The sequence below is a fragment of the Frankliniella occidentalis genome, unplaced genomic scaffold (genome assembly GCF_000697945.3).
Source record: "Frankliniella occidentalis isolate FOCC.00 unplaced genomic scaffold, Focc_3.1 Scaffold11, whole genome shotgun sequence".
Lineage (NCBI taxonomy): Eukaryota > Metazoa > Arthropoda > Insecta > Thysanoptera > Thripidae > Frankliniella > Frankliniella occidentalis.
Window position 1 is genome coordinate 680,745 of NW_026267141.1, and position 10,019 is coordinate 690,763.

At 41.3% G+C, this 10,019-nt stretch overlaps 2 protein-coding genes across 4 annotated transcripts; one reads left to right on the forward strand and one right to left on the reverse strand.

Annotated features, from left to right (window-relative positions):
* Window positions 1-1,437: 1,437 nt before the first annotated feature.
* Window positions 1,438-5,849, reverse strand: LOC113215019 (sphingolipid delta(4)-desaturase DES1). 2 transcript variants are annotated; one of them, XM_026434577.2, is made up of 6 exons: window positions 5,631-5,849; window positions 5,322-5,498; window positions 3,621-3,760; window positions 3,332-3,545; window positions 3,038-3,249; window positions 1,438-2,950 (listed from the first exon to the last, which is right to left on the reverse strand). In XM_026434577.2, exons 1-6 carry the CDS (start codon window positions 5,710-5,712, stop codon window positions 2,810-2,812), a joined length of 966 nt encoding a protein of 321 aa, XP_026290362.1. In that variant the 5' UTR covers window positions 5,713-5,849; the 3' UTR covers window positions 1,438-2,809. The 2 variants fall into 2 exon arrangements, with proteins under 2 accessions (XP_026290362.1, XP_052133589.1); XM_052277629.1 differs by lacking the exons at window positions 5,322-5,498; window positions 5,631-5,849 and adding an exon at window positions 4,175-4,313.
* Window positions 5,850-5,964: 115 nt separating this feature from the next.
* Window positions 5,965-9,452, forward strand: LOC113214993 (BTB/POZ domain-containing protein 17). Of its 2 annotated transcripts, none has more exons than XM_026434538.2 (10): window positions 5,965-6,133; window positions 6,392-6,506; window positions 6,581-6,721; window positions 6,812-6,991; window positions 7,072-7,191; window positions 7,323-7,459; window positions 7,557-7,840; window positions 7,926-8,197; window positions 8,279-8,461; window positions 8,557-9,452. In XM_026434538.2, the coding sequence occupies exons 1-10, from the start codon at window positions 6,111-6,113 to the stop codon at window positions 8,857-8,859; spliced, it is 1,758 nt and encodes a 585-aa protein (XP_026290323.1). In that variant the 5' UTR covers window positions 5,965-6,110; the 3' UTR covers window positions 8,860-9,452. The 2 variants fall into 2 exon arrangements, with proteins under 2 accessions (XP_026290323.1, XP_026290328.1); XM_026434543.2 differs by lacking the exon at window positions 5,965-6,133 and adding an exon at window positions 6,148-6,295.
* The last annotated feature ends 567 nt before the right edge of the window (window positions 9,453-10,019 follow it).

Consider the following 10,019-nt stretch of genomic DNA (forward strand, 5'->3'; position numbering starts at 1 on the left):
AACACATCAGTAGTTCATGGTTCACATTAGCCCTGAAGTAATTGACCTGGAATTATTCACCCCTCCGAACACGTACTAGCAGAGTGCAAAAAGTGCAGCAGATGCAGGGCGCGAACCGCCCTGCTGGAATGCACCCGTCTGATCGCTTGTCTGCCCCTTTTCTAGTAGTGCTCGTCGCGGATAGACCACGTCCATCGCCATCACAGACCCGGACCCTGCGCTGTTCAGCTCGACGCGTATGAAACTCGGCAAAAAACGAGGAAATAGAGTGCAAGAGGGGAAACTACACCCCCCCCCCCCTCGTGCCTTCCCAAGTGAATGGCCCAGAACAGCTAATTAGCCGGGGCCTGGCCGTGCCTAGTGCAGCCTATGGGCCCTATGGGGCCCTATGGGGTAGCCGCCAACACTATTGGCTGGGCACGGCCGCACTGTGCAGTGCACGAGCTGAGCATCTCTTGTTGCACCATCGGTGTCTAGTGTCTGTGCGCCTCGTGAGCTCGTGAAAAATGGGAGGAGAAGGGTGGGGGAGGAACTAGTAGGTGCTGTGCTGCCCCCCGCGCCGATCGCTTGCGGGGGAGGACCAAAGAAGACTATTGGGTGACAGAATGGTGATGCGGTGAAACCTGGAAACGTTTTCAGATAATCACAGAAGTATTGTGAACATCAGGCAGGCGCGAAGGTCTGGCTGACAGGGGGGCGGTGCACCGCGGGCTGCCTACTTGCAGGGATTTTGTGGCACATATTGTCTACTTTTCAGGCAGCTCATTCGGGATCACTAGGCGACCCCCCCCCCCCCCATCCCTTATCCCGCGCCTGGTGAATATTAGCAATGCTTTCCCAGAAAATGCCGCCATTCATGCTAGCAAAGCAACAGTTTTCGATATATTGTCTGGCAGGCGATTACAAGAGCCGATTCCACGATTAATAGCCCAACCATCGGGCGTTTGATACCCAGTTGAAATAATTCTGACGTCGCCTTGACGTTGTTCACATGCCAAATAAGCCCCCCCTTTTCTAAACGGGTCGCCGTGGATAACGGGCGCTATGCTAATCATGTCCTCTGGCTGCAGGCTCCACTCGGGGAGCGCTCTCCCCCTCCCTCCTCTCCATTCGGACGCACCCACGTGACCACGGCGCCGCACTACACCCTGCACTTACGCCCTTGTGTGGCGGCGCGCTCCGGCAGCCACCCGGAGAGGGGGGGACACCATGGGGGACCCGCCCGCATCACGGCCCAGTTGGCTTGGCGGCCGACCACCCATCCAGGCGCTCCCAAAGCACAGGGACACTCGGATTTCGCGACAAGTTTCTGTTTTCGTACACCTTCAATAACAAATGGGCCTGTGATATTAAACGAGGTCAAAACGACACAAATCATACCACGGAGTGGCGGTTCTGTGTAGGGGTAAGGAAGGGGGAATGACTGACACAGTGAGATGTCTGATCGTGAAGTGTATTTCACATGCAGCTCAGATGATGAACAAAGCACAATCACGCACCAGGAAGTACACTTTCAGAAATATCAACTATTGTTAAATTGCCACAATTTTTAATCAAGAACAGGTGAATAGTGGTACTTGTTTTTAAAAAAGCACAACTATACTTAATTACATTTTTTTAGGGGGAATCAAATATTCTACAAAAAAAGAACTGAAAGTAAAACATTAATCAAGACACATTGGTTGATTCAAAAGCTATGTTTTAGATAGGTAGCCTTTACTTTAAAATCTAAACACATTGGTTGATAGTTTTAAAAGCAAGCCTTTTAATATCGCCTAGTAAAACATCACAGACATAGCAAACTTACATTTATCTCAACAGTTCTTTAGGCATTCCACCCAATAAGCATGAAGCAATATGACACACATTTGCACTAAAAGGCAAGCGCATTCACACATATACAAGAATATAACTTTTGTTTAGAAACAAATATTTTAAAGAATAAAATAGTGTACAAAATATTTAAGATATACTGGTTTGAGGTAGGTTCAGTATAAATCCTGTACATCTGGCTTCCAAAGAGACCACACTGACTTAAAATCACTTAACCCGTAATAACTGGAAATTTAAACACAGTAACCTGGTCATAAATGCTTTTGTAAGGAAAGAAAACACACTTTCTTCAAATGTGTCAACATAACTTTTAATGCATACAGTACGTGAATAGAACAGGTATTTCAATGATTAAATATATAAATAATCAGACAGTGATTTGACATAATACTATTTAACTTTGGACTCTAGCACAAATTTACAGTTCTATGCTGGAAAGAAGTTAAAGCATACTGGTTCAAGATGGCAACATTTTGTTTTGCATAGTTTACTTCAAGCGCTTTGATTATGAAATGCCCACAAAATTTGCACCACTTTTGCACACTGCAGTAGAAAGTAATAAGGAAACCTCTACTATCTTTCTGACAAATTAATTTAAGTACCGGAGGAAAAATCAAATGACCACTGTCCAAAAGAGAAGAATTAAAAATCTCAGAAAACAATAGACATTGATTTGACATTCAAGAAATTTAGCTGTATTTATGGCATTCTAGATAAAAAAAAAGATAAAAACATTTTAGCCAGGAATGATCATTTGGATTCAACAGGTGAACTAGAAATTTTCAATAGCCATTACAACTGTGTGTAAGAGTTTTCCAAACAACACTAGACCGAATCAATTAGAACATTATTTTGATTTAACAAGTAAAATGCAATAAAATCCAATGGAATTTAGGTCATTGAATTATAAGGTACATACTTTCAAAAAATTTAAACACTAGAACCGTTCAGATACAGATGAAAAGATAATATAGATTTATGACTTCAAGCCCTTATGCTTCCTCCTAATACGTGCATAAGGTCCAATTTCGGGATCAGTGACGAAGTCATACAGGACAGATACCCAAGAATTATGCTGAGGAAGGTTGTCATAAAATTCAGCAGCAATTCGCTTCACCTAAAACAAAAAATGAAAGAAGTTTGAAAAAATTAATTTAATTTTTGTTTTGTTTTGTTAACCAAATAAAATGATCTGAAACTGTACCTCAGGAAGACGTGAACCAGGCACTGCAGGAAAGTCATGGTGTTCATTGTGGTACCCCACATTAAATGTTACTTTGTTCAAAATACCATAATATGAGTAAGTTTCAAAGCCTTTTTTGAACATGTAGTGTTCTGAAATGAAATGGCCAGCCACAGGATGTAATCCCATGGCCATCAAAGATCCTGCTATAAGGTAGACTAATACCTTGCCACCTAAAAACAAAGAATCAGTACCATAGACACAGTGAGCAGGTGAATTTGAGAATAGGTGTGCAGAAGTAGAAACTCTACTCACCAAAAAAGTAGTAGACCAAACCATCAAAAGCCAGTTGAATAAAGAGGTTTATTACTTCCAGAGGCTCTGGTGACTTTGGGTGCACAAACATTGGGCGCAGTGCATAGAAGAATGGTTGTAAAAATACCCAAAAAAATTTGCCCACTGTTGTACAGAAGAGCTTGGCCTCTATATATGTAGGAATGTCAGTGTCTAGCACTTCATCTCCTTGATACTGCAAATGATATTAAAAATATAGAGGGTCGTCAAACTTCAGAAGCAGAAAGAGTGTGTCTGAATATTCATTTACCCTGTGATGCTCCAAATGCCATTTTCGGAAACTGATAGAAATTGGAATGCCAATGGGCAGATTAGCAAAGAAGCCAAGGAGACGATTCGCCATAGGTCGCGCGTGTCCAAATGCTAAATTGTGTGAAATTTCGTGAATAGCTGTAAGAGAAAGAAACTTTGTACAAAATAACCACAGGATACTTATTTGAAGGCATAATTTCATTGCCCCACAGTTGCAACCACATAATAGGTGTCTAAGTACAGTATAGTGTCAGGTATATTGGGTACAGGCATGTGCGGGTGGCGGTAGATGTGGCTAGAGTCACGTCGACATGCCGTCGGACGTCCAGTTCCCCCCCCCCCCTTTTCTCTCTCTCTCTTCCGCTCTCCAAAGGGTAATTTCAGACAGGGGTGTCCGTCAGTGACGGCATTTGTGAGCGACTGAGAGGTGCTACGTATTGTTGCAATACGTCCCTAGAAGCGTCTTGCAAAAACGCCTCTAGTCATGTGCTTCAACAATCTGTCGCACTTCTCAGTCGCTCACAAATGCCGTCACTGACGGACATTTTTTACCATTTTTTCTGGAATTGCCCCAATACCACGATGCAGGAGGCAGGACCCACACGTCAAAGAGAGAAAGAGAGAAAGAAATATATGTCGTTCCTTCGTCTGTGTCCGTCGCACCCAGGCACGACATGAGTCACGCAACGAAATGGCCCTTGCCACACGGTGACACATCAGCGAGGTATCGTCGGCTGTGCGACAAGGATAGAGAGAGATGGCACATGGCATGGGCCCGCGTGAGAGAGACACCTGCAGTGTTCGAGAGAAAGCAAGCGAAAAAAAACAACCAACAGGCACACAGAAAAAGTGCGCAGCTGCAACTTAAGTGTGGCAGCAGCGGATGCCACACACTCAGCTCTCGGGGGAAGATAGCGACTCGGCGGGGAGTGGAAGGAGGGGAGGGGGGAGGGGTGCAGGACGGTCCTTCCCTCCTCAGACGTCAACCCCCGCCCCCCATCCACCCGACTCGAGTAGCTGCCTTGCCGCGCTCCTCATGGCTGCGCCCTCTCTCCTGCTAAAATGCCTAACCAATCGCGGTCTATGAGCCAAGATAAGCCCGTGCTCGCCCTGCCCGGCGCTAGGCACGCGATGCGCAGGACCGGAAGTGACATGGCCAGGCGGAGCGAACCGCCGCGAATGGTCAGTGAATATGATGTCATAATAAAGTACTTTGGATGTATGAATATGATCACACTTGGATAGGCTTTGATCCGACAGCTCGTTGTTGGCTGCGCAGGCCCAGCTGGGCCCGCCTCCGCGCGCTGAGCGCCGAGCAGGCTAATGACTGGCCGCTATAATGATGTATAGAATGTGTTTCGGAGATGGGGGCGGGCGGCGGATGCTACCGGAAGCGCCGCTGACACAAACAGCGTTAGGTAATAGGTATGAGTACTGCGTCAAGTTTTTCAGTAAAGTAGTTTTCTTAAGGTGACATAGTGCTGGCAGTAATCAAGAACGGACTGCAAAAGCCTCGAGCTAACTAACAGTTCATTAACATAAAAAAATAAATTACACAGCCCCAATTTATGCTGAATAAGGGGAAGGTTGAGGTGCGCATCTATATGACACATACAAGATGAAAATATACCTGGGGCCACATATGTTTTGGTCTTTTTTCTTCTGCTCTTGGAATTGCGTTGTAATAAACTGTACTCACCTAACATTAAGGCATGGTTGATGACACCACCAAAGCAGTAGGCTACTAGAAATATCATGGGCCATGATCGATCCTTCATGACAAATAGCATAATTAGTTGCATCAGGACATACGCTGCGACCTGCCATTTGAACCATGGATCATAACCAAATAACTTCTTGATTTGGGGATACTTTGCTGCAACATACAAAAGGAATATAGCATAAAGAAATGTAAAAACAAAGAGGCTTTTGGTAAAAATGTAGGGAGGAAGTGAATGGCAGTGCCGCTCAGAGGGAAGAGTTCAATAAGTCTGAGGTTAGGACTCACCAAGGATTATTTTCCGACGGCTGGCGTGAGGCTCCTCGGTGTACGACCACTCAAAGTCTGTCCTGGAAACATGAGCCCCCATGCTTGACAGATGCTGCCACCAGCTGTTGGTCAACAATAAACAAATCCGACGTAGATTAAAGGATCACCGTTCGTTGTTCACCGCTCACACTCACTTCACTTCTACTTCTGCGGCGAGCCGCGACGCGACCGCGACCATCGCAACCACGCCCACTGTCACAGTCACTGCAAAGTAATGACGCACGTACGTGCCCTATATCTCCCGTGTGCTTCAACCAGCCTCGCAACTTTAGGGGGAAATCCTCAACCCTCCATCAGCCTTTGCCCTTTTTTTTCTCTCTATTTTTGCTGAATACGAGAAACATTACTTGTCTTAGCATTGTGAAACACCAGGACACCTACATGTAGTTGTGTCTATCTTGGGTGACATTGGTCATCACTTGAAATCGTTGTCTAATTATGTTAGAACACGTCGTTGGAAGGTAAGTGGTATTTTTCATCTAATCATTTACGTACATCCCTAACCTGGAGAAAACGGGGTTTGCGTACAGACGTCGCTACACCTTGACACCTTGCCTAAAGAAGTTATTGAAATAATAATAATAATAATTTCGAATGACTCCAATATATTTACATCCTTAAATGTAAAAGATCCTGTTTGTTCCCTAAGATTAGAACCTTTTCTTTTTCAGTATGTGTTTGTAAATCATAGTTTTGTCTTTTCATGGTTTATTTTTCAGAATGTTTCAATATGCAGCCAGGAATGCTCAACAGCGTAATTCTCCTCCTAGAACAGACGAAAAGAGTTCATCACCATGTGAAGAAAGCAGCAAGTATAACACTGCTGAGATTGAGGTAACTGAATTTAGAATTTTGTCGTATTATAGTTTTGATTGCAATAATAATTCTTGGTTATAAATGTTCTACAGATTGACAACTCCTCTGCTGTTCTGAAGAATATATCTTCACTTCATTCTGACAAAGTGTTATGTGACGTTTGCCTTGTTGTTGGAGGCAAAGAGTATCCAGCCCATCGACTAATATTGTGTGCTTCCAGTGAAGTATTTAGAGTGAGTGTTGCTTGAATTTTAGTTCAAAATTTATTCTACCAAGACAAATTTTTTATAAATATAGTCTTCCTTGTTTCCTCGGCACTGTAGATAATGTTGATGAGCCCCCAATGGAGTGAATGTAAAGAATCACGAATTGTGCTGGGAGAAACACCAGCATGTGCTGAAGTTTTTGATCGATTTCTTCAGTACTTCTACACAGGTCATATTTGTGTTGATTCACAAACAGTTATGCCCATTCTTACCCTTGCTGACAAATACAATATAAAGGTATCAAAGGTTATATTATTTTTGGTGTGCTTAATTCTGAAAACCACACTTGCTCATATTTTATAATTTCTTATGCTCAGGATCTTACCAATGTATGCCAGAACTACATGTATGAACATGTTCAATATGCTGCAACAACCAATCAGTTGGTTGCTTGGCACCAATATACTCAAGCCTGTGGACACATTAAAGTAGCCAAGGTATGAGATTATCAAACTAATTTTAGCCACCCCATACCTCCTCTGTATGTTTTGTAAATAAAAGAGGATATGGAGGATATACATTTATGTTATAAGTACTAATGAGAGGTATCTAACTATTTTTCTTTCAGAAATGTCAAGATTTTATTAAGTGGAATCTTCAACTCATTGCTCAAACTCCAGACTTTGGAAATTTTGAGCCTGAAATTTTGATCAGCATTCTTGAGCAAGATGATATAGTCATATTAGATGAAATGACTTTACTAGAGTAAGCCTCTGAGTTTTACAATTTTAATTAAAAATAATCATTTAATCTATTTGTAGGTACAGTTTTTGCACTATCCTCATTGTATTCAATGTTACAGGTATGTTGTAAGATGGATCAACCATCAAAGAGATGCTCTCTTTGCTGAAGCAGGTTATATCATGGATGAAGAAGGTGCCTCTGTCTGCATATGTGATATTGACATCAAAACACTGTCAGAGGTCAACAGTCAAATAAAAGACCTAGTTTGTAGAGTAATTACTCATATTCGTTTCCCAATGATGAGTCCAACTCAACTTGCAAGCTTATTGATTCAACCTATTGTTCAGGAGTTCAAAGAGTTCTTTGTGCAGCGTATGGCGATTGGAATGTCCTATCATGCTGGTTTGTAGACAAGTATATGCTTTACTATGGTTTGTGTTTTTGTTTGTTTTAGAGCATACCTATTAAATTTAATAATCCTTTGCAGATCAAAAGGAAAGAGTTGAAGATGTTTGTGTCCATGATGAAGCAGGGATTTCATTGTTCACACCAAGACTGTATACTTCAGAGTGCTGGTCAATGTTGCTTCCAATAGAAAATTATTCACACCTTCCTCCATACCAACTGAGAAGTCATGTCTTCTCCTCGCACACTGCACTTGCCGATCACAAAGGACACAAAACATGTGAATGGGCTGTTGACATATACCCTAAGGGGGTTTGGTTCCAAAAGTTTTACTCAATTGTATGGCAGGGAATGGTATGATGTCTTATTCTTTCATTGGGTTTAGAATCAGTTATTAATTGACTGGCAAGTTTTAACCAATCTCTTGAATTACAGGAGGAGGTGCCAGAGGTTGTCTTACGAACTGTTCGGGTATCCATAACTTGCAAGGAACCACCCTCAGAGCCAGAAGGAGAGATGCGAGTAAAAGTTGGAATCCTTGTTCATGGTGTTATGGATGGTGTTGAGCATATTATGCGCACAGTTGTTCGCACACACCGCTTTGATGTTGAGAATAAGGTAAATGTGATCTCATAATACAGTAGAAGGTAAAAAATCACAATTCCTTTCTATCATCCTTTCTATGCAACTTAATTTTGGGTTTCTATTTACAGGTTTTAAACCTTGATGATGTGGTCTCATTTGACAAGTTAAATCGAGACATAGCATCGTTGAGTCGTGAGTCTTACTCCCCATATCATCCCCCTTCAACCTCAACTTCATACTCAAACACAGGTACCTATTCCAGTCAGCAGCCATCCCCATACCTTGTTGGACCGTATCGGGACATCCTCAAAATACATGTGGTTATAGCACCGATGGAACAAGTTTGTAGCCCATCTCTGCTTCTTAAGCGTAACCTTATTTTGTCAAAAAAATTCAAAAGTAAACAAAACAAGCCGGTTAAGGAAGCTTAGATTTTTAAAATATATAAGTGCCCCTAGATCTCAGCAAATATTTTATGACAAAAAGATAATTATCTAGTCCTCACTCAAACCATTGTTTATGGTACATGCCTGTCATATTTTCCATAATTTGGCCTTATTTTTGTAAAGACTTTCGTCATACTGCCTGGAAAATATTTTTCGGACAAAAATAGATTTTAAGGTACATAAGAAGCAAACAATGTTGATCGTTAATAGATCCTTATCCTTTTCATCACATTCTTATAGTAACTAACTTGAAAGTGAAACAAAGTAGAAATCAAGACTGATACTATCTGTTTTAACACTTTTCATTCCTGTGAATCTCTGGAGACATGAGTTGTCAGTAATAAAACAAAAAAAAATATTTGTAGCTCTTGATGCCAATTATGTAAGTGCCAAATAATATTGTTCAGTTGGTAGCATATCAGTCAAGCACTGTCTTCACTTCAGTACAGCATTTTGCAGGGATGAATTGTTTCTCTTCATTTTGTTTGTCATACTGTTGCAGTGGAAGATAAAGATTTAATTAACTGTGTCTTGTTCATAGACTGTGATGTAACTAAAAAATATATGTTTTGTCTATAGTTGGTATCTATTTATTTCAAGTCACACATACCTAGAGAATACTGTAAGTATCATATCTATAAGGTACACTTTATACTTCTTATTTGGTTTGGAGCTAGGAACTACCAGCTTACTGGATTCATAAAACAATATAGATCAGGAGTACTACAACAACACACAATCATTGAAGAAGCAATAACCACACATGCACTGATTTGATGGGCACTAGAGATAATAACAATCGCAATAAACTTTCTATAAAATACAGGAAATAAAATTCTTCTGAGAAACTCAGGGTCAATCAAGAGCAACTTTCACATCAATAATTGGAATGGAGTTGTAAACCTTAAAAAAGTATTGCCACTGACTAGTAGGATGTCAAAACTTAAGGTAAAAATGACTAATTGAAGATATGGAAGTGCACAGCAAACAAATTCCAAAATAAATCAATTGCACTTCAAAAATTTACAATAAAATAACAAAATAACAATGTGTACCTACACAATAACACTTAAAGTAGCTAACATCAGTTCATCCTGTTCAAAACGTATGATGCTTTCTTCCAAAAATGCCTTGGACACAATATT

Excerpts from the sequence above, each read along its gene's own strand:
- LOC113215019 (XM_026434577.2), bottom strand. The coding sequence starts at position 5,712 with ATGGGGGCTCATGTTTCCAGGACAGACTTTGAGTGGTCGTACACCGAG. Across the intron at positions 5,499-5,630 it reads CCGTCGGAAAATAATCCTTG|CAAAGTATCCCCAAATCAAG; the intron begins GTGAGTCCTAAC and ends TGTATGTTGCAG. Across the intron at positions 3,546-3,620 it reads GGCATTTGGAGCATCACAGG|TATCAAGGAGATGAAGTGCT; the intron begins GTAAATGAATAT and ends TATCATTTGCAG.
- LOC113214993 (XM_026434538.2), top strand. The coding sequence starts at position 6,111 with ATGTTAGAACACGTCGTTGGAAG. Across the intron at positions 6,992-7,071 it reads CTGACAAATACAATATAAAG|GATCTTACCAATGTATGCCA; the intron begins GTATCAAAGGTT and ends TCTTATGCTCAG. Across the intron at positions 8,198-8,278 it reads CAATTGTATGGCAGGGAATG|GAGGAGGTGCCAGAGGTTGT; the intron begins GTATGATGTCTT and ends CTTGAATTACAG.